The 22,977-nt window shown below is 37.8% G+C and overlaps 1 protein-coding gene across 10 annotated transcripts in view; it reads left to right on the top strand.

Annotated features, from left to right (window-relative positions):
- The window catches only part of LOC137053048 (sodium/potassium/calcium exchanger 2-like), a 106,646-nt gene that overhangs the window by 36,572 nt on the left and 47,097 nt on the right, over nt 1-22,977 (top strand). For 2 of the 10 annotated variants that reach the window (XM_067428932.1, XM_067428953.1), the window contains exons 3-6: nt 13,324-13,372; nt 17,838-17,946; nt 19,950-20,015; nt 21,471-21,485. In XM_067428932.1, coding sequence (XP_067285033.1) covers nt 13,324-13,372; nt 17,838-17,946; nt 19,950-20,015; nt 21,471-21,485 — 239 coding nt within the window. The remainder of the gene's footprint in view (nt 1-13,323; nt 13,373-17,837; nt 17,947-19,949; nt 20,016-21,470; nt 21,486-22,977) is intronic. The other 8 variants (XM_067428959.1, XM_067428976.1, XM_067428939.1 and 5 more) reach the window with 7 other exon arrangements.

The following is a 22,977-nucleotide window of genomic DNA, read 5'->3' on the forward strand; positions in this document are numbered from 1 at the left end:
AAAGGCCAGTTCCTGACACCTTTAATACCTTAATGCTATCATTTACAAAAGGGGGATATGCTAAATACATTCATGTTTATTTTTAAGTTTACACAGTGTATAATATGTAATTATATGTTTGTAATTAAATGAGTGACCTTAGATTTTGGATATGAATTTGAAACATTTAAGGAAGTTCTCTTTATATTTTGTTAAATCATGAGTCTGTTAAATTTCTTTGAATTCCAATTATGGTAAATTCCACCTGTTATTTAAATGCAAGCACAAGTTCAGCATCCTGTGAGTTCAAATTCCAACTCATGAATTAAAAGGGAGCCATTTTTTAAATTCCGAAATGGGCCCAATTCTTGCCTGTTAGATTCTTTTAGAAAATAAAGTATGATTTCATTTTTTTCTCTCCCCTGAATGAATATTAATGTTTGTGTGTGCACACACAGTGTGGTTACAGTGTTCAAGTCTGTAGTACTTTGTAAAATAAAGCAGGTCTGATTGCAATCAGTCACTATGATGAGGCTTGTGAAAGGATAATTATCATAATGACTGAATTTGCTCTATCGACGTTCATTCAGCATCCTGTGCTCATAATCACAACCTTCACCAATTCTGTTTTGTTGGCCCTCATATGATCTCCAAGGTGACCTTGACACATGGAAGCTACAGTACTGTCACTTGACCTCCTTAGTCATCATGAAATTGAACCCATTTAATTACTGTCCATGCAGAGTCTTAAGCCCTCTTCGGACGGTAATTGTTCCTCATGTGGACGTCCGTAAAAATAAATTTGCATGCCACCTCAGTGATAAAACTTGTGCATTTGGATGGTGATTTATTCATGGTGGAGGAGTGAGTTTTGTAATTTGCACCTGGGAACGCTGCTCACGTGGCCAGTCAAATGATGTCTGCTGTGAAAATGTCATATGCTTGGAATAATAAAAATAAAATCATATTTAATTTAATAATATGAAATTCTTAATTATTTAAGTCTCCGGTTTAAAAATAGGAAGATGTTATTTTAAAAATGTTGATGTGAGAGAAAAGAAGTTAATACAATGCTGCAAATCTAACCTATTTAACGTTAATTACTGCCATAGTACTGGCTCATTTCAAATGTTTACATGTTTTTCTTCTCTTTCTCTTTTGAGCGGTGATGAAAGATTTATTATCTTGTAAATACTTTCCAGCATTTCAGTAATAAAAGTGTAGGCTATCTTCAAAATGCATTCAAATGACAGCAAAGCGGAACCGTACGGTGCTCTGCAGTGGTCAAAAAGGACATAAACAGTTCATTTTGAATCAATCTTTTCTTGAAAACTCAGAGATGTGGATTTGGATGGCAAATACATTACCACACAACCTTGGTGTTTGTCAAACAGTAGGTAATTCAGCCGGGGATTTTTACGCGGGTGGTGGGAGACATTCTGGATTCGGACAACAATAAAATCACTGACTAGTCCCCGTAAATGATGAAATTACCTTAAGACCCTTTGAGAAACAATTACCGTCTAAATAGGGTTTTAGTCAGTTAGATTTGAGGTCTCTGCCTTTGGCTTTTTTTGCAAGATATGCCTGGCTGGCTGATATCATACAATAGCAGAAGCAACAGTTGTAAGGACAGAAATTAATTTCAAAGTCTGCACCAGGGTTTATATTAAAAGGAACCTATTATGCCCTTTTACAAAGTCTAGAATTAGAGAAATGCTTCAAGCCTACAACAATGTAACAATGTAACAATTTTAGGGTCTACTAGAATATGTTTTAATTCTTTAATGCTAGGTTTAAAAATCACCATATTTTTGTCACATTGTTGTAGGCTTGAAGCATTTCTCTTCCCAGTCTGTTAGTAATGCTCTGTCTCTTTTTAATTTCTGTCTCTATGAAGCTGTTCCTTCCGAAAAGCACAATGTGGTCTGATTGGTCGACTGGATGAGTACGTTATGATTAGTCAACTGCTTTGAGTGTGTTTGAGAAATGTCACGCTTCTTTCCATAACCGTGAGTTTCAACACACCATAATGCAACTCAAACAGGCCATGCCCCTTCATTTTGAGTATACCTTATTGGGGAATTATTTAAATGAGGAATTAGTTCTGTCATTAAAACTCTAGACCGGGGTCCTTAATGCAAGCTGATGATAATTACGGCGTTACATACTTGGCAGAAGCTGATTGGTTCATGTCACATCTGTAGCCAATGAGCTTAATGCTCAACATTTAAATGGCTGGTTACCATTCAATATAGCAGTTTGCAGCGTGCTTTAAAGGGGTTATGAATTGAGAAATCAACTTTTCCTTGAGCTTTTGATACATAAAAGGTCATGGTAATATAAGATTATCCTGTAAGTTTCAGAGATGAAAACGTCCTTGTTAGACAAAGAAAAACTTTTATAGACAGCAAGCCCAGAAAATGATCGTGTTCGCATCTTGACGTCCTCGACTGACGAAACACCGCCTCTACCGAACAATAAGCACGTTTATTTCAGTAGCTCCGCCCACCGACTCATAGAGCCGTTCGAATTTTCGAATTTCCCTGCGGAATCGTTGGTAAAAAAATCTGAGGTCGAGCTGGATTTGCAGACATTTGATATTAAAACACAATGCTATTTCTTCTATATTGGATCTTACAGGAGGAATGGTGCAACACACTTATGTGAGTAAAACGTGTTTTTTATATGTAATATTGCATTATTATAGATCGTTTTGCTTATGGGTGCGTGTCTTACAGAACATATCTTTAGCACGCCTGACTCAGACATGTATAGGCCAGGGCTCGCAAAGCCCAACGTCCCTGGGCTGTGTGTTTTATCTTATCCAATCCTTGCTGTGGGCGTGTACTTCCAAGTCTCCAGTGCGGCACGCCCATCAAAACCCAGCGTTTAGAAGAGAGCCTCAAAATTAGTTATGATGTTTTTGAATGTAAAAACCACACAAACGTCATTAGTTGACTTCAGACAACAGTATAATTTTTTTTTTTTAAAAGCCAGTTCATGACACCTTTAAAGGGGGGGTGAAACACTCAGTTTCAGTCAATCTCATGTCAATCTTGAGTACCTATAGAGTAGTATTGCATCCTTCATATCGCCGAAAAGTCTTTCGTTTTATTATATTTGTAAAAGAAATATGGGCTGTACCGAGTCTTTCCGGAAAAAAACGAGCGCCTGGAGGCGTATTGTGTGGGCGGAGCTAAAGAATGACATATGCGCAAAGCGGTGACGTCCTCAAGCGTGGAGAAACCCATCGCTATCTCAGCTAATAGATATGATCCAGAATCTAATTCGGAGGCTGAAATAGAAACAGCAACAGCAGGACGTCCGTCTCTGTGGTATGTACTGTATTTAGAGGCCTGTCAACATGACATGATTCGGTTTATGGACTATTGTATGCGACCAAACCTTAGTAGCAAGCAAAACGGTTTTGCACGTCAGAGTAGTGTAACGTTATAAGTTACATAGAACAGCAATGAAGTCCGTTAGTGCATTTGAATGATGAAGCACGCGATTGTGTCGTTTACTGATGTTTACATACGCGACGATAAGCAACAGCACAGACATTTGAAGCAGTTTTACTTACCGGCTGTTTCCAAAGCAGGACCGAACCTTTATCGCTGGGACGGCTCCGTCAAAAACACACTTCTTGGAGTGTGGAGATCCACTTTGCGATGCGACTGAAGCATTTCTGCGTTCAAATCGGTTCAAATGCAGCGCTGCCTTCCCGGAATGCTGTGCTGAAGCGTTGAAGTCGCTTATGTCAAAGTGGAGGAATGAAGTGGAGCGCGGCGCGGACAATAACCGACATTAGTGTTCACGGACGACTGGATCTGCAGCTGAGAGCAGTTTACTGTTTACAGCGTGCATTTCCTCTCTCGCGCTAGTGACGCGCGCGCACCCTACCGGGAGAAGAGCCCGTACGGCCCATACAAGGACCTTCCGATCTTTTAACGTCAAGTAGACCCATACTCGAAAAAAACTCTCCGAAACTTGTGAGAAACCGGAAGGAGTATTTTTGACACAGAAATACTCTATCAAATGTCCAACATTAGTTTTTGAAACTTTGTCTATGTTTAGGATGGGAATCCAAGTCTATAACAGTGTAAAAAGCTCAGTATGCATGAAACAGCATTTCACCCCCCCTTTAAGAGTTATGCCGAGTTCACACTGCCTGATTTTAATCGCCGACAAATTCCCGAAATCATAGGCAAAACAGTGCTCGTTAATGCGAGTGACAACCATGCAGTGTGAATTATCTGAGAGAATCACCTTTTTCTCATTTTTGCTGTAAATCAGTACACAGACAATTTTTGACCACAAGCTTTCTACAGTCTTTTAATAACAATTCCAGTATGGTGCAAAAACTCCGATCTGACGTATGCGTGATCTTGCATTGTATTCTTGTCACTAGGGCTGGGCGATATGGGCAAAAAAAAAATTCCCAGATTTTTGCCAAAAAAAAATCAATTTACGATTTTAATAGTTTTTTTTTTTTTTTTTTTTTTGACTGACCGACAGCTTCAGTTATTATTGAATGAGTTCTTTACTTGCTTTCTGTGTAATTTAGTTTTTCATGAGACTTGGTGACTTCGTACTTTTCCCATATATTAGGGAGTGGAAATGGCTAATAAATCAATAATGGCTCTTCTGCTGGTTATAGTGGTGGGCACCGCATATCTTTTTTTAATAAAAATGATTGTTTGCCACAAAATGGATTAAACATTAAAAAATAAATAAACTAAAAGACTATTTCTTTCACAAGACCCCTTTAAACTTTTAGTTTTACAAACCATCACATTAAAAATAGCATATTTTGGATATTTAGAGCTTTGAAGTGCTGGAAATAAGTGCAGTAAGTGTACAAATAAGTGTACGAAACCATTGGAAAGTGCTTGAATTTCAATCTCAAAAGGTTGTACGAATCCTGAGAAAAATAATGACAACAACATTAAATCCATGTGGTTCTACTACAGTAAATCATGGTGAATGTTGGTGATTTGTGACTGAAACCCCTGTCCTTCGCTCATGTTATCTCCACGTCAGCTCTATTTGATCTGATATCTGTGGTTTATAACAGAATTCTGCACCGAACGCTTCCACTAGATCACAGTAGCGATGTTATTATTTCTGTGGTGAATTTAAAGGGGTACTTCAGCGCTGGGAAGATGAATCTGTATTTAAACTGGGTCATCAATGCAGTAGAAATTTGAAATTATTTTTGAATTTGGTGGTTTCTAGACTGAGAAAAGACAGAAAATGTATTTTTGTCCCATGGGGATGAAAGACTACAATTCCCAGAATGCTTCGCTGCCCTGTGAGGCCATTCCCAACACCACCAACTTCATTACTGTGACTGACTTAGAGAAGACACTACAATTAAAAACTGAACGTGTCTGTTCAATATAATGAGTGAGTCACCGCGCGAGTGTCACAGCCCTGAGCACTAACTGCAGGAGTGATGAGAGCTGAGGTAATTGCGACTACACTCGCGGCATACATTCACAACGCAAGTTCAGTCTGGCAAGCGTTTCAGTTCATGCCTTTGCAAGCTTAACTTTCATAGAAATGAATTTGAGAAGTTAAAAGACTTACATTGCTCGCCATAGCTCCGTTTAAATGAGTGCCTGTAGCTGCAAGCTGAGCTCTCCCTGCGAGCTGAGTGTAATCTCCCATCCCCCATGCGCAGATTCAAAACATGCGGAAATAGCTCCCTCTGCTGGCTGTAGTCTTTAGCCTCTGGGCAAACATTCCGCAGTGGGCAAACAATGACAAAATCGTCATTTTGCATCATAGGAGGAATTTTTCCAGAAATAAAATGCATAAATCTCTTGTCTCAGGGAGATATGAGGGGGGAAAGCACAATCATTTGAATATTCTCCAGGGTTTCTACTGATACAAAGCCATATGCTAATCGCTGAAGTAACCCTTTAAACGCTCTCTCACTGGATCTCCAGCGCTGTGTATCGTGTCTGTCACGAGATCGGCCCGTGTATGAGCTCGTGCTGCATTCGTTGTCCACGCAGCTCAAATGAGCGCAGTTCCGTTCAGACTTCAAACACACTTTGCAGCAGGGTATTGTTAATTGTTCTATAAAAAACTGAACCTGTATGTTGTTAGACGCTATCCTTGTTGTTTGTTTATCTCTGTGGCACTGGCAAACGCGCGGGGAGGGCTGAGCCATTACAGGAGCCCAGAGGGAGCGTCGGCGGATTTTAAAGAAAAAAACGATTTTCATTCACAAAAATCGACATGAACTACAAACTCGAACAACAATAGCATTGCACACAATAGAACACCTTAAGTTGCACACAATAGAACACCTTTGGGATGAATTGGAGTGGAGAATGCGAGCCAGGTCTTCTCGTCCAACATCAGTGCCTGACCTCACAATTGCGTTTTTAGAAGAATATCTTGTGGAAAGCCTTCCCAGAAGAGTTAAAGCTGTTATAGCTGCAAAGGGTGGACTAACTCCATATTAAACCCTACGGAATTAAGAATGGGATGTAATTAAAGTTCATGTGCACGTAATGGCAGGCATCCCAAAACGTTTGGCAATATAGTATGTGCAGCAGTAGTATCTTATATACTCAAAGCAGTGTATCTGTGTATGTGCAGAAGCAAGTTCCTGTACTTGCTCTGCTGGAGCAATAATCTAAAACAACAGCAATAATCATCAAAAGCAGTAATTCAGCAGCAGCGTAGCAGATCTACTCCACCAAGACCAAATACATTAGCATATTCATATCCATTGCCAGTGCTAAAATGTACATGCTCAAACAGCAACATTATACACTAACGAAAGTTAAACATGTAAAAAGCATAAAATGACCTCTTCAAAATAGATTCATTTATTTAAATACATTAGTTGTGAGCACATTTAAGGCCTTGGACACACTAGATAATTTTCTAATTTTAAATGTTAACTGAACTAGGAGACCACAGACATAAGAGCAGTTTCAACCAATTTTTTGCATTATAAATCTCTGAATTCACACACTAGAAGATTCATCCGGACCACGAGACCACACACCTGCCGATTGTAGTAACATTTTCACAGTGAGACGTGATCTCACAAAGACTCAAACGTGACTTGAGAAGAAAAACAAATGGAGGACGATCGACGTTGTCAGTTTAGGACAGGGCCTAAGTAATAGGGTTAATCTTAGATCTGTAATGCCTCCAATTAGTCAGCTCACATCTTATCAGCATCACATTTGATTCCCATCTTCAAATCTTACTCTGAGCCGCTTAGAGAAAGCAAAACTAAGTTCCCTGTTTAGCTGAAAACCCTGAGAATAGCTGTACAATTTAGCTAATGAATGGGCCTTGTTTACACATAAACCATTTACCAGAACAGTATTGTTGTAACATTTGAAACAGTAGCACTGATTTGATGTTTTGTTGATTAAAGAGGCATTTTATTTTACTGCTTTATTTTAAAATGTTACACTTAATCGAGGAGGCTTTTTCTTTTTTCTGTTAAGTGTTGGAGATTAATGATTTGGCTCCTCTGTGATTTGTGCTTTGGGGTCCATGCCATCCCCAAATCCCCTGCAGGTGATGAGAGTGGCTGCTTTTGTAATTAGTTCTGCTTACAGAAAATTGGGTCACTAATTAACAAGAGGGGGAAGGCTGTCTTTTTTTATTTATTTATTTATTTATTTATTTATTTATTTATTTATGCATTTCAATTCTACATTTTATTTGTTTATGTTTTTATTACTTGTGCATTTTATTTATTTATGAGAAATTATATTTGAAATATAATGAAGATTCTAAACAAAAAAACAACTTTAATGTCTGCTGAGCATTGTGAATGCAAACATATTTAAATTATAATCAAATAAAAGCATGGATATGGATGCTGATTTATAACAGTCTCGCAATACAAGTTGGTTGAGTTGTTGATGATTAAACTAGGTCTGCAGAGACGTGAGGTACAAATTGATTTCTTCCAGGGCGCTCTCTTGGAGCTAATTTCGCCTTAAGAGCTAATTTTAGAGTCTTTACATCATGATTAAGGGCTTCAATCGTTCTGCATTTCCTGCTGAACTTATCCCACTGATGTTAAAGGGGTGATGAATTGAGAAATCAACTTTCCCTTGAGCTTTTGATATATAAAAGGTCATGGTAAATATAAGAATATCGGTTATACTATCAACTAATTCAAAATTAATTCAAAACCCATAACCATAACCACAATAACATATTACTTAATCAATTAGTTAATATTCATGTGCCCCAACAAGTTAAGTCATAACATAATGACGGCTTTGTAAATCTTTAGCTAATGATTAATTAAAGCAGACAACTGGAAGTTGAAATGCATGGCTTTGACCCGTTGTGGTCATTTACACGTTAATTTAAATTATTAGTTAATATAATATGTTCGTAATTCAATCGTGTTCGCATCTTGACGTCATCGACTGACTAAACACCACCTCTACAGAATAATAAGCATTTTTTAATGAAGTTCCAGCTGACGTGGGGAAGACAGTGGTGTTCACTTAATTTCACTGCGGAATCATTTCCAGGTCGATGCTGGATTTGCAGACATTTGATATTAAAGCACAATGCTATTTCTTCTATATTGGAACTGACAGGAGGAATGGTGCAACACACTTATGTGAGTAAAACGTGTTTTTATAGGTGAAAGTATTGGATAGTTATAGATCGTTTTGCTTATGTGTACGTGTCTAACAGAATATACCTTTAGCACGCTGGACTCAGACATGTATAGGCCAGGGCTCGCAAAGCCCAACGTCCAAAGAGTCCCTGGGCTGTGTGTTTTCCAGATGGGCTACGAAAACGTAAGCCCGTCGGCAGGCCGATGAATCTCATAATATTCCTTTCTTGTTCTTGCGCTATTCTCTCTCTCTTGACTTGACAATTGAAGGGCGCGCGCACGTGTGTGTGTGTGTGTGCACAGTTTGCACTCATATCGGACGATCGTGCAGGATATGTAATACAAAAATAAAAGTCCAATCAATTTCAGTTGGATGAGAAATAAATCATTGTGTTTGTTTGATAAAGACATACTTGAATCATTTCGGTTGCCGCTTTCAAAACAATCCCTCCATCTTGTTAACTGAATAACTGAATATAATTAAATATGCAAATATTATCCAATTCTAACTGTGGGCGTTTACTTCCAAGTCTCCAGTGTGTCATGCCCATCAAAACCCAGCGTTTTGGAGAGAGCCTCAAAACCAGTGCAGAAAATAGCCTTTTACTTATTAGTAATGATGTTTTTTAATGTAAAAACCACACAAACATCATTAGTTGACCTCAGTTAATGACACCTTTAAATGGTTGGTTCACCCAAAAATTAAATAGATGTCATTAATGACTCACCCTAACCTCCGTTCATCTTCAGAACACAATTTAAAGGTCCCATTCTTCGCGTATTTTTGAAGCTTTGATTAAGTTTACAGTGTGCAATATTACATGAGTTCATGTTTCGCGTGTAAAAATTACAGTATTTTTCACACAATTTACTTATCTGTACAGCGCTGTTTCCTCTGTCCTAAAAACGGCCTGATGATTTCCTTATTCTATGAAGTTCCTCCTTCAGAAATACGTAACGAGTTCTGATTAGGCCAGCGCTTCCCGTGTTGTGTTTGGACAGCATCTTAGCGCACTTTGCCCGGAAAGGTGCCGCCTCTTACCATAACGGGGAGATGCAAGCCCTGAATGCGCGCTCTTCTCCACGTGGGAAAGCAACAAGACCACGCCCCCTTTTTTGCGTGTACTTGTGGGCGGAGGGTTAGTCAACAAACGGTTCTAGTGACGTCATTACATCCCTGCACTTCCTGCTGTAGTCCAAACTGGCCGTTCGCTGTAGGCTTTGAAAGGGAACTTCTGTTAAATAAATTATCTCGCTTGGCATTGAACCTTGAGCTTTATAATTTTACAGGTATTATTTATGTCCTAACAGCAACATTACACACTAACTAAAGTTTGAAAGATGGAATCGCGAAGAACGGGACCTTTAAGATATTTTATATTTTAGTCCCAGAGCATATGCAGTCTATGCACACTGTACTGTCCATGTCCAGAAAGGTAATGACAATCTCATCAAAGTAGTCCATATGTGACATCAGTTAATTAGAATCTCTTGAAGCATCAAAAATACATTTTGGTCCAAAAATATCGAAAACTAGGACTTTATTCAGCATCAGTCTTTTCTTCGGCGTTTGTTTTCAAACCTCAAATAAATATTAAAACGGCCATGAATCAGTGAATCGATTAATGATTCGGATCACCAATGTCACGTGATTTCAGCAGTTTGGATCACATGTCAAACTACAATTTTGATTCCCATCTAGAATCTCTTGAAACATATTTTCAATGCTTGAAGAGATTGTAATTAACCAACTGATGTCACATATGGACTACTTTGATTATGTTTTTATAACCTTTCTGGATATGGACAGTACAGTGTGCATAGACAGCATTCTAATCCATAGCTGGATTAGAATAATTGAACCACATTGCTCTGGACTGGACTGGGAGTGGTTTATTGGAAAGTGTTGTTTAAAGTGCCATAGCCTGCTGTATAGGGCTGGGTATTTACATAGATTTCATAATCAAATTCTATTATGAATCTCAGCTTTGAGATAATTATCTGATACATTTTTGCCAACTTAAAGATACATTGTGTAGGAATCTGCATATGTGTGAATGCAGAATTTAAAGGGTTAGTTCACCCAAAAAGGTTGTCATTAATTACTTACCCTCATGTTGTTCAACACCTTTATGCAGTGGTGGAATGTAACAAAGTACAAATACTTTGTTACTTTACTTAAGTAAATTTTTCCCGTATCTGTACTTTACTTAAAGGTGCACTATGCAACTTTCCGTCCACTGGAGGGCGCTTATTCAAAACAAATGTGTAGTTTGATGACGCAAAGTTTGAGCGCAGCATCTTGGGACATGTGGTCTTCAACTCACACGCGTGTTCACACCCACAAGCCAAGACTACATGCAAAAGCTTCACCTCAGACAAATCAGCATGTTCAAAACTTGCGCGATTGTATTTTGTATTTTTTTAATCGCAGCACAAAGAAACAATGGCACCTCAAATACAAAGGATACTGCAGCCTGTGGCAGCGTGTTAAGCTATGTTTCATTAGACAGGTACATAGTCAGTAGATATCAATGCAATACTATCACATCATTTTTTTTACTCACATAAGTGTGTTGCATCATTCCTGTCAGATCCAGAAGGCGCAGTATTGTTTTTAATCTCATTCTGTCTGCAAATTCAGTCTCTTGTTTACAAATGAATCCAGTGAAATGAAGTGCACAAATGCAATGTCTTCCCCATGTGAGCTGGATCTTCAGTAAAAATAAAGTTCAACCATGCATTCCTAATTTTGGAATCCGAAAGAAGATGTTTGAAACATGCCATAAGTTTTATTGCTTGGAAGTTCGATCCGGTTTAGCTCCACGCAGGCCTATGTTATTTTCGTTTCATTACACTCTGATGTCACAGGTAAGAACATTTGCAGATGAATCGTTTGTTGAGCCAGCTGTCAATAAAAGCTTTTCTTTGACTAACAAGGAAGTTTTCAGCTCTGAAACTTACAGGATATTCTTATATTAAGATGACCTTTTATATACCAAAAGCTCAAGGGAAAGTTGATTTCTCAATTTATGACCCCAAGTGATTTATATCAGTGTTTATAGCCGAACTATAAACTGATCATTTGAATTACTGCAACTGGTTGAAAAGACTGCTTGTGAAGCTTTTTTATAGCTGTACATGGCAACTGCTTTCTCTGGGTCAGCAACAGTGCCAAAGCAGATCTGAATGCTTGTTTGAATCAAGATTGCAATCTTTTAATGATTAATCGTGCAATTATATTGTGCTGGTTTTGTGCTGAATTCGCATCACTTTCAGAGGCTATTGAGAGGATAAAAGATAAAAATCCCTTTCATTTCCCTTTAAAATCTAACCAATTTGGATTGTAACGCCATGCCCTCAAAATTCCCTCCCCGAACTCCGTCCTCTGCATTACCCCCTATTTCCAGCCCTGAGTTTATTGTCATTAAAGGGCTTTTTCTGAGGTAAATTTTCTGTTTCTTCTTTCCTCGGTCAGTACATAATCATTAAGTGCATATTTTATAATACACAGTGAGGTCACAGCACACATTTGGTGACATAAGAGGTCAAAATATATACTCAGTGAGGCCAGGTCAGAGTTCATAACTTTCAGGGTCTAAGTTCATAAATTTGAAAGTGTCAAAATACACAGTGAGGTCAGAACATAATCAGCAAGGTCCTATATCATAATACACAGTGAGGTCACAATACATGTTTAGAAAGGTCAATACACAGTGAGGTCACAACACAGTCAGTAAGGTCCTATATCATAATACACAGTGAGGTCACAACACAGTCAGTAAGGTCATATTTCATAATGAAGTGAAGTCACAATACACGTTTGGTGAGGTCAAAACTCAAAATATACATTAGTCAGAAATAATAGAATCCCTGTCTGTACACGATCCGTTCCACCTGCACAATCCGTTCTACGCATGCATAGTAGACTTTTTAGAAAACGCACATGTGCAAATGATGTGCGGATTTACGACACTGCTCGATCTGCTACGCATGCGGTATTTGTACCGCAAGGCTTTCATTCACTCGCAGCGAAAGAAATTAGAAAGATTAAAGAAAGAGAGAGAGAGAGAGAAAGTAGAAAACTAAGTAGAAATAAAACTTCTGTGTGCACATGCTTCTTTCAAGTCATTTCAGTTTGAAATACTCTATAACGTTTCCCCACACTTTGGTGTAGTTGACGCAAGTTGTGTCGCCTCGCCGTCAAGTGTTTCATTAGTAGGTACAGATAGTGTAGGACAACTGTGATGTTTTCTACTATGCAATTATGCACATGCGTGAAACGGATCGTGCAGGTGGAAGGGATCGTGTACCCACAATCCTCTTGATGTCAGAGGTTAAAGCACACCAGGAGGTCAGAGGTGAAACCGCTCACTTGGTGATGTCAGAGGTCAACAATCATTTAGCAGGGTTAGAATTCACAAAATATACTCTGAGGTTAGAGGTTAAAACACTCTCTTTGAGGGTCAGAGGTCAACACACTCTTTGAGGTAAGAGGTCAAACATTCTCTGTGAGGTCAAAGTACAGACTCTCAGTAAGGTCAGAGGTCAAACACACTCTGAAGCTCTGTCCCAGCTTTGACTGTCAGTTGATGTGTTGTTAGTGTGCATGTGCATCTATGGAGTCTGATGTCAGTGTGCTGTCTGCTGGTCCTGTCTTATTGTACTGTTGTCTCTTCTCTTTCTTTCTTTCCTTCTCTTTTTGTTCGTCTCTTGACTGTGAAGTTGAGCCCTTGTGAAGTGGAGGATGAAAGCAAACTGTCGGTAAGAATTGTCCATGTGTATACGTGTGCATTTGTCAGTTTATGAATGTTTATGCTGTGATGCAGGGGCGCCCCCCTACCCCCACCACCACCACCCCACAACTGATAGCAAAATTTGACAAAGAAGTTAGAAGTTAGTCAGGGGGCACATAAACAAAATGTATTTTTATTTAAACTATATCTTAACTAATAGATGAATATAAGATAAATAGATACGGATGGGGGGATGGATAGGTGCATGCCTGCTAGAAATTTTATGAATCCCAGAACGTTCTAAAAACATCTCCAGTGGTGTCAAGGACTTTGCCTAGTAACGTTCCGAGACTTTCATGATGTGGAGTTGTTTTAAGGGTTGGGCCGACGTTATTTGGCGGACCTTCAGGGAACATTCAGTACGTTCTGAGAATGTTCAGGCGACCATTACTAAGGATGCTCCCTCTAGGTCTCAATACTACATTCCCATAATGTTTGCAGGACCTTTAGGAAAACCTAGAATGTTTTTGTTGGTCCTATTTAGGTCCTTCCATCACGTTCACTGAATGTTTTCAGAACATGATCCAACTTCATATCCAGAACCCGTAAGTACCGCACTTTATAATGTGTGTTTGCAAATCACCTTTCTGAATGTGCTAATGTGGCTTAAGTTACCATTGTCTTTAAATGTATTCACAGAGACCAGAGCTTGTTATTTTTAACCTGAAAATACTCTCCGCCTGTACAATTAAGAAGCGTACTTTATTGCTTCTCTGTGAATACAGTCAGAGCCAAGTACAGTCATAAAGGCGTTTTACATACATTTATAAAATAAAATGTGCAGTATTCAAATGTTCTAAAAAAGTTGGACAGACAGTTGGTATTGATCCATCTTTGAGAAGCAACTTTTGTGCAAATCCTGTGTTTTACTGACCCTCGTTTGCAAAGAAATCCAGTGTACATTGATTCACATTAACGTGTTCTGAAAAAATTGAGTAAATGGGATGGAATGACCAAATTCTAGGTTGGTTCTCTAAAGGTCCTGCAAACGTTATGTGAATGTAGTGTAGAGACCACTGCACTGAACAAGATATTTTTTTCATCTGACTAACAGGGAACCAAATGGGAAGGCTCTGATAATGTCCCAAATGTCCTCTTTGTAACTCTGCTGTGTGACCATCGAATAACCAAAATGGAACCTGCCCCTTAAAGTCATATTGGGAACATTATTATATGACCAACAGAGGACCATGTGGGAACGCTGTTAACATCCCAAATGTCCTCTTTGTAACATTTGCCCCCTTGAACTTTGCAACCTTTTGCAACATTTCAGGCTTCAAACATAAAGATATACAACTGTATTTTTTTGTGAAAAATGAACAACAAATGGGACACAATCATGAAGTGAAATTAAAAATTTATTGGATATTTCAAACTTTTTTAACAAATCAAAAACTGAGAAATTGGGCGTGCAAAATTATATGGCCCCTTTACTTTCAGTGCAGCAAACTTTCTCCAGAAGTTCAGTGAGGATCTCTGAATGATCCAATGTTGACCTAAATGACATGATGATAAATAGAATCCACCTGTGTGTAATCAAGTCTCCGTATAAATGCACCTGCACTGTGATAGTCTCAGAGGTCCGTTTAAAGCGCAGAGAGCAAGCTTTAAACATCCCAAGGAGCACTGTGTAAGCAATAATATTGAAATAAAAGGAGTATCAGACCACTGCAAATCTACCAAGACCTGGTTGTCCCTCTAAACTTTCAGCTCATACAAGGAGAAGACTGATGAGAGATGCAGCCAAGAGGCCCATGATCACTCTGAATGAACTGCAGAGATCTACAGGTGAGGTGGGAGACTCTGTCCATAGGACAACAATCAGTCGTATACTGCACAAATCTGGCCTTTATGGAAGAGTGGCAAAAAGAAAGCCATTTCTTAAAGATAAATAACGTTTAAAGTTTGCCACAAGCCACCTGGGAGACACACCAAACATGTGGAAGAAGGTGCTCTGGTCAGATGAAACCAAAATTGAACTTTTTGGCAACAATGCAAAACATTATGTTTGCTGTGAAAGCAACACAGCTCATCACCCTGAACACACCATCCCCACTGTCAAACATGGTGGTGGCAGCATCATGGTTTGGGCCTGCTTTTCTTCAGCAGGGACAGGGAAGATGGTTAAAATTGATGGGAAGATGGATGGAGCCAAATACAGGACCATTCTGGAAGAAAACCTGATGGAGTCTGCAAAAGACCTGAGACTGGGACGGAGATTTGTCTTCCAACAAGACAATGATCCAAAACATAAAGCAAAATCTACATTCGAATGGTTATAAAATAAACACATCCAGGTGTTAGAATGGCCAAGTCAAAGTCCAGACCTGAATCCAATCGAGAATCTGTGGAAAGAACTGAGAACTGCTGTTCACAAACGCTCTTCATCCGACCTCACTGAGCTCGAGCTGTTCTGCAAGGAGGAATGGGCAAAAAGGTCTCTCGATGTGCAAAACTGATAGAGACATACCCCAAGCGACTTACAGCTGTAATCGCAGCAAAAGGTGGCGCTACAAAGTATTAACTTAAGGGGGCCGAATAATTTTGTTCGCTCAATTTTTCAGTTTTTGATTTGTGAAAAAAGTTTGAAATATCCAATAAATTTCGTTCCACTTCATGATTGTGTCCCACTTGTTGTTGATTCTTCACAAAAAATTACAGTTTTATATCATTATGTTTGAAGCATGAAATGTGGCAAAAGGTTGCAAAGTTCAAGGGGGTGGAATATTTTCGCAAGGCACTGTAGATTTGTAGATTTGACATTTGCCAACACTGTTCCCTGATCCTCAGAGCAATTTACTGAGTGTAAGTCTCAGCACAACACACACACACACACACACACACACACACACACACACACACACACACACACACACACACACACACACACACTCCTGACACCTGTATGCTTGTGTTAATCAGCAGCTGACTCTTCTGATTGCACTGACATGTTGCTATAGCATCAGCTGCTCTGAATACCTTCCCTTAACCCTTGTCTCAATCACCCTGACCGCACCCATCTTTGACCACTGAAAGGTCAGGACGTCCAGCCTCAGTTTAGAATTGGTCAAATATGCTGCTTCCATAAGATGAGCCATGGATATACTGTCTCTATGGCGACCATGCTGTCATTCTGAAGCCTTAATTGCGATACAATACTGGTCGTTTTAAAGCATTTTTAAAGGGATAACAGGAAAATTATTCAATGATGAGAACAGAGTTCATTTCAGCAGCTCTAAAGGAACATAGTGTCATTGTTCAGCTGAAGTCAGGTCACTGTTGACTCAGTTCTGTGTTCAAGATAATCAATTATTAAATTAATAATTTAATCTATAAAGCAGCAAACAGTGATGTCATCATTCTGCTCAGTTTTGGCTATCCCACAGACATGTTTTGCAAACGGACAGGGCTTTCTCATCCTCTGCTCCTATACTCTGGAAAACACTTCCTTCTCATATTAAATGGTTAGTTCACCCCAAAATAACAAATTCTGTCATTAAATACTCACCCTTATATCGATCTAAACCCGTAAGACCTTCATTCATGTTTAGAACACGAATTAAGATATTTTTGATTAAATCCAAGGTTTCTGAACCACACATAGGCAGCAACATTATTGCGACTTTCAAGGCCCAGAAAGATAGTAAAGACGTTGTTAAAATAGTCAATCTGACTACAGTAGCTCAACATTGATGTTATGAAGTGAATACATGTTGTGTGCAAGCACTTTATTCAACAATTTCTTCTCTTTTGTATCAGGCTCCTACACTGTTTACGTAGTAAATGGGCCTACTGTGCAGTACTTCCGGGTTCTAAACGCCAGCTCACCATTGGCCAGCGCTGTTCATGTGAGCACCACGACGCATTCGTGTGATGGTGATGCAGCAGCTGGCCAATAATGAGGCGCCATAGAACTCGGAAGTGCTGCACTGTGTTTATTACATCAATAGCGTAGGAGTCTGACACAGACTATAACAAATTGTTTAATAAAGTCATATTACTAGAACAAATAGTTGAATTAAGGTTGAACAACTGCAGTCTCACAGACTATTTTAACAATGTATTTACTACCTTTCTGGGCCTTGAAGGTTGCAATGATGTTGCTGCCTATGTGTGGTTCAAAAACCTCTCCGATTTCATCAAAAATATCTTAATTTGTGTTCCGAAGATGAATGAAGGTCTTACGGTTTTGGAACGACAAGAGTGTGGGTAGTTAATGACAGAATTTTAGATTTTGGGTGAACTAACCGTTTAAAGGTACATCTAAAAAAATAAAATAAAATAAAAATTGTGTTATTTTTTTCTTGATTGTTTTTACATTTGTTGTACTGCTTTTTATGATTTGAGACTCTGCCTTAAAGACGGTATGTAAAATAAAGTTTATTATATTATACTATACAGTGATGTCACAGATGTTTCTCTTCCTATCACAGGCCAAACCACGGCTGCAGAGAGGAGGAAGCTCCGCCTCTTTACACAACAGCCTAATGAGGAATAGCATCTTTCAGCTGATGATCCACACACTTGATCCTCTCAGTGAAGGTAAAGCACACACACACTCCATCTACATTAATTAAGAGCAGAATTATGCTCTGAATTGCATAATGAATTAATTATTTCAAAAAGTGATTCTCTAACTAACTAAATAAACAATATAAGAAAAATAAATTACATTAAATTAGGTACAAAAAAGTTAAATTAAATAAATGAATTTTCATGACAATTAAAGGGTTAGTTCACCCAAAAATAAAAATGATGTCATTAATTACTCACCCTCATGTCGTTCCACACCCCTAAGACCTTCATTCGTCTTCGGAACACAAATGAAGATATTTTTGAAATCAGAGAGCTTTCTAAACAGTATTAAGTCCCAGAAAGAGTATCGTGTCTTATGGGTTTGGAACGACATGAGGGTGAGTAATTAATGCCAGAATTTTAATTTTTGGGTGAACTAACCCTTTGAAAATGTCTCGAATAGAGTAGGATAGAGATTCAGTCACATTAGCGAAATGTTGTCCTTTTTCAATACTGTAGCGATTTGTCACTTTCAAACCAAGCAGCTTTCTGTTAAACATGAGCAACTTGAACACGAGCGATATGTGGACCTTTTTCACAATCAGACAAAACTCCCAATCATGTAGATATCTAATGACAGAAATTTCTGGATTTCACCAGCAAAATTTCGTAGAAAAACAGAGTGGATGTGTTGCTACTATTATAGTAAATACTATTATAGTTTTTCAGTATTTTTTACAATAAGTTCAGTTAAAATTGTTAAAGTTCAGTTAAAGTTTGTTTTATTTATTTGTTGGTCTTTTTTTCTTTATAATATTCATTGATTTTTAGATGTAGTTATTTTAGTATATCCATTTTGAACTAAAAGAAAATTAGAAAAGTTAATTTGGCAACTAATTGAAAAAAAAGTTTTTACTTGATTTTGTGTTGCAGTTAATCAGTTTTTTTTATGGCTTTAGCTTTAGTTATTGTTAACTATCATAACCTTGCGATGTCACAAGGTTGCGGCAGTATTAAGCAAGTAGTTTTTGCATCTTGGTTTCAATGCTCTTTTACATTTGTAAGTTAAAAGTTATGAAATTTTCAGTATGTTTGGTGTGATAATTAAATTTACAATTTTATACGACGCATGTCATAACGCTGTGAAGCCGGTTAACCCAGTAAATGTATGTAAGTATGTAAGAAAATAATTGTTAACAGAGAAAAATACTCACACTTCCCACAAAAATGACGCCAGTATCGCCTAACCAGAATGCACCTAACACTGTTTGCATGTGTTCACACATGGGTTAGGCTGATAAATCACACTTCTGCTGTTATTAATGCATTCACAGAATTGTCAGCTTTTGTCATTCTAAAATATTTAAAGTAAATTCTGTTTCCTGAAGTAAAACCAGCTATAACAGGTTTGTTCTCCCAAAAATAAAAACACTGTCATCTTTTACACACTCATGCATTTCTTTCTTCTCCAGAAAGCAAACAAACATGAAAAATGTCTCAGTATCAAGTTTAATAGGATCCAATGTAGTTTTTGTACCCCACTGACTTTCATTGTTTTGACCATAGCAAATTGGCTACACATTTACCTAGGTATGTTACAGGAAGTGAGACTCAAATGCAGCAGTTCAGAATCGATTCAATCTTTTAGCAGGCAATAACTTTATTTGTCATGCACTTTGATCTTTAAAACTTTGCAGAACTACATTCACAACATAATCAAGTATTTATTTTAGGAGGCAATGACTTTATTTGTCATGCACTTTGATCTACTGTATATTACCCACTGCATTAAAGGTATTATAAAAAATAAAAAAAACATAATAGGGTCCCTTAAAAAATAAGTTAAATAAAGTGTTGAATAAACGGTTGCTTTCAACAAAAGCATATACCATTGATTAACAACCTCATAGCTCACAGTAGGTTGGTCTTTAAATGGTTTATGTTATCATTAATTTAAAAAAAAATCTTTTTGGAGATTTCTTTTTATTTTATTTTTTACTTCCAGTTTACTTTTCGATTTTTACTTCCAGAAGCATACCCAGGCCCGTCGCAAGGTGGGTGCGAGGCCCTGTGCAAACGTGATGTGCAAGACCCAGGTATATTAATGGGGGTCTACTATTGCTATAGTGAACAATTTGTTGTTTATGTGGATATTTAAAGCCTTGGGTTCAAGAAGTTAAATGGTAACTGAACTGCGCAGTGTGCACATTTTGATGCTTAAATGATGTTCTAATGAATGGGTCAAACGCGTTTGCAAGACGGCCTGAATCCACTTGAATTAGTTTGGATTGCTCTCTCCATTACAGATTTGCGCAAAACCTTTGCGATATTTGCTAAATGTCGATAAAAAAAAAACTATGCGAAATGACAGTGTTTCCATTAACCGATGTTAAGCGACAAACATATTTTTTTGAAGAAAAAGTCATTCAAAAAAATTGCCACGTATGTTGGTTGGTTTATATGTATCCCAGCCACCACAATAGTCATTATTAATTAAGAGCGCAATGTCTGAATTTGCTTGAATTTGAATTTTATTTTGTTTGATAAAAAAAAAACTAAGTTAGGCTACCACTATGCAAATTCAAACATTTCACTCTTTTAATTTTACTCAATACTTGAATAACACGCCCATGTCTCCTTACATTAAAAATAATGGCTATAGTGTGGCTGCTCGGATACACATAAACCTACCAAAATATGTGGCATAATTCTTAGAAATTAATTATCATGAGAGGAAAAAAAAAGTTTAAGTTGCATAACATTGGTTAATGAAAACGCTGTCATTTCGCAATAGTTTTATATCGACATTTAATAAATACTGCAGAGGTTTTGAGCAAATCTGTAATGGCAATGTGGCTACTGTCACACGCACAGTCTCATTACTGCATAATACAATTTGACAAGCAGAATAATACAGCATCACAGTACTTATTTAACCTATGTTTTTTAACTATTATAGTATTTTGAAGGACAAAAACATAAACTTTAACTATTGGCTTTTTACATCAAGTCAGCTGTTACTGAGCTAATTTGCGCTAGGCCCTGTGTGGTCGCACACTTGGCACAGCCCTTGTGACGGTACTGACCCTACCTGTTGCGCTCTATAAGTTGGTGGCATTAGGGGGAGGGGCATTTTCATTTTAGAAAGCATTTTGATTGGACCAAATTAGTGAGTTCAGGATGAGTCATCAATTTTCTGGTCAGCTTAATGCTTCATCAATAAGTGTTTATTAAGTTTTTGAGTACATTTTTTTAATGTTTAATGTTTTTAATGCTCAAATCTGAAAGACAAACTAAAAGCCACAGAATTCAAATTTTGACTTAATGTGGTCTTTAAAAGCTTTCGGCTCTTAAATGAAACATGTTTTTTAAAATGTCAATCAGTTTTACATTTTTAATGGGGATTTTAATAATAGTACATCTCATCTTTTTATTCACTCATGGCTTTGCACTAAATACTGTTTTTTCCTGCTTTTATCCTTTTTCATCTCTTTCTCTGTCTCTCTCCCTCTCTCTCTCTTTCTGTTTTTCTCTGTCTGCTGTTTCCTCAGAATTTGCTGACTCTGGTGAGTTATTCTCTAAATCTCATTGTCATCACTGTCACAGCTGACCATCCATGTCACCCCAAAACACACACACAAACACGTATCCCTGCTTGTCCCTGTTGTCTGTCGTGCTTTTTATTCAATTTCCTCTCAGTATTCAGAGATGGATACTGGATACTGTTTGTTTCTTTAAAGTTTCCATGTGTTTTTGTTTGCTAGAGCTCCATTCCATGCAACCCATAACCATTTTATCTCTATAACTCCATTTCTTATTGATGTATATGAATAAGGACTTTTCACGTTTAATAGCTCACAACGACCTGTTATTATTTGCATTTTTTTAGACACAAGAACAAAAACCCAGCCTAGTCGTGTTTACAGATTCTCCTTACAGCTTTTTTCAGTTATTTTTATTGTAGTTACAGTTATTTTGTAGTTATTTTAGCAAAAAAGTTGAATTTTTGAATTAGTAAGATTACAGTTTCCCACTTTAAGATACATTACATGGGTTATGCATATTTCTCACACTAGCAGAGATAAATAGTAATTTATTTAGCGCTTTTCACACGTTATTCCAAAGCAGCTTTACAAATCAATATGTTAGTTTATATGCCGTACACTGTCAAAAAACAAGAGTACAAAATTGTACCTTTTAAGGTACAAGTGGCCGTCACTGGGGTGTTACCCTTAAGGGTACATTTTTGTACCTCTAAGTCAGGGATAGGCAAGTTCAGTCCTAGAGATTTGATGTCCTCCAGAGTTTATCTCCAACCCTTCTAAGCCACCACAGTGTAAAACTTGTGACTCCCAGCATGCATTGCAGCATTAATTATGTCACCATTGTTGAGATTCATATACTGATTCCTGATATCTATGTGCATCTATACGTTCCCCCTTTTGTATACAGTATATATGCAAATAAAGTTATAATATATATAATATAACATATATAATAATATATGTCACACTTAATCTTTTTTGTTATGTATTGTGTATGTTTCATGTTTCTGCCTGTGAGAATTAAAAAGAGACATTAAGAAAACGTCTTGGGTTACAAATGCAACCATGGATCTCTGAAAAGGGGAACGAGATGCTTAGGGGAATGCCTCCAGTCTGACCAGGTTCTGAAATATTTGTGTAAACATGACAAAAACATTGTCTGGAGACAGCCTATGACGTCACTACCAATGTGGCCAGAGTAAAAAAGGGTGCTGTAGAACACGTCAACAACTTTTGTCTGAAGAAGATTTGGGAAGGCATTCCAGAAGCATGGCAATGAGACATAGTGTCACAGTTCTATGAGAGAGGACTCAAATGCTGGAATCAGTGATAAGGGGTTTATTTACAAACAGCTGACAAGACAAGAAACAGTAGGCGTATAAGGAACACAATCACATGCAGGAAGAGCAGCCACTATAACTGGAGAGCAGTTCTGACAGGGCAGAGCAAAATGAGACCAGAGGATACCAGCAATGGCCAGGCAGGAATCCTAGGGCAATGTACTCAGGTATCT

Source organism: Pseudorasbora parva, chromosome 1 (genome assembly GCF_024679245.1).
Source record: "Pseudorasbora parva isolate DD20220531a chromosome 1, ASM2467924v1, whole genome shotgun sequence".
Classification (NCBI taxonomy): Eukaryota; Metazoa; Chordata; class Actinopteri; order Cypriniformes; family Gobionidae; genus Pseudorasbora; species Pseudorasbora parva.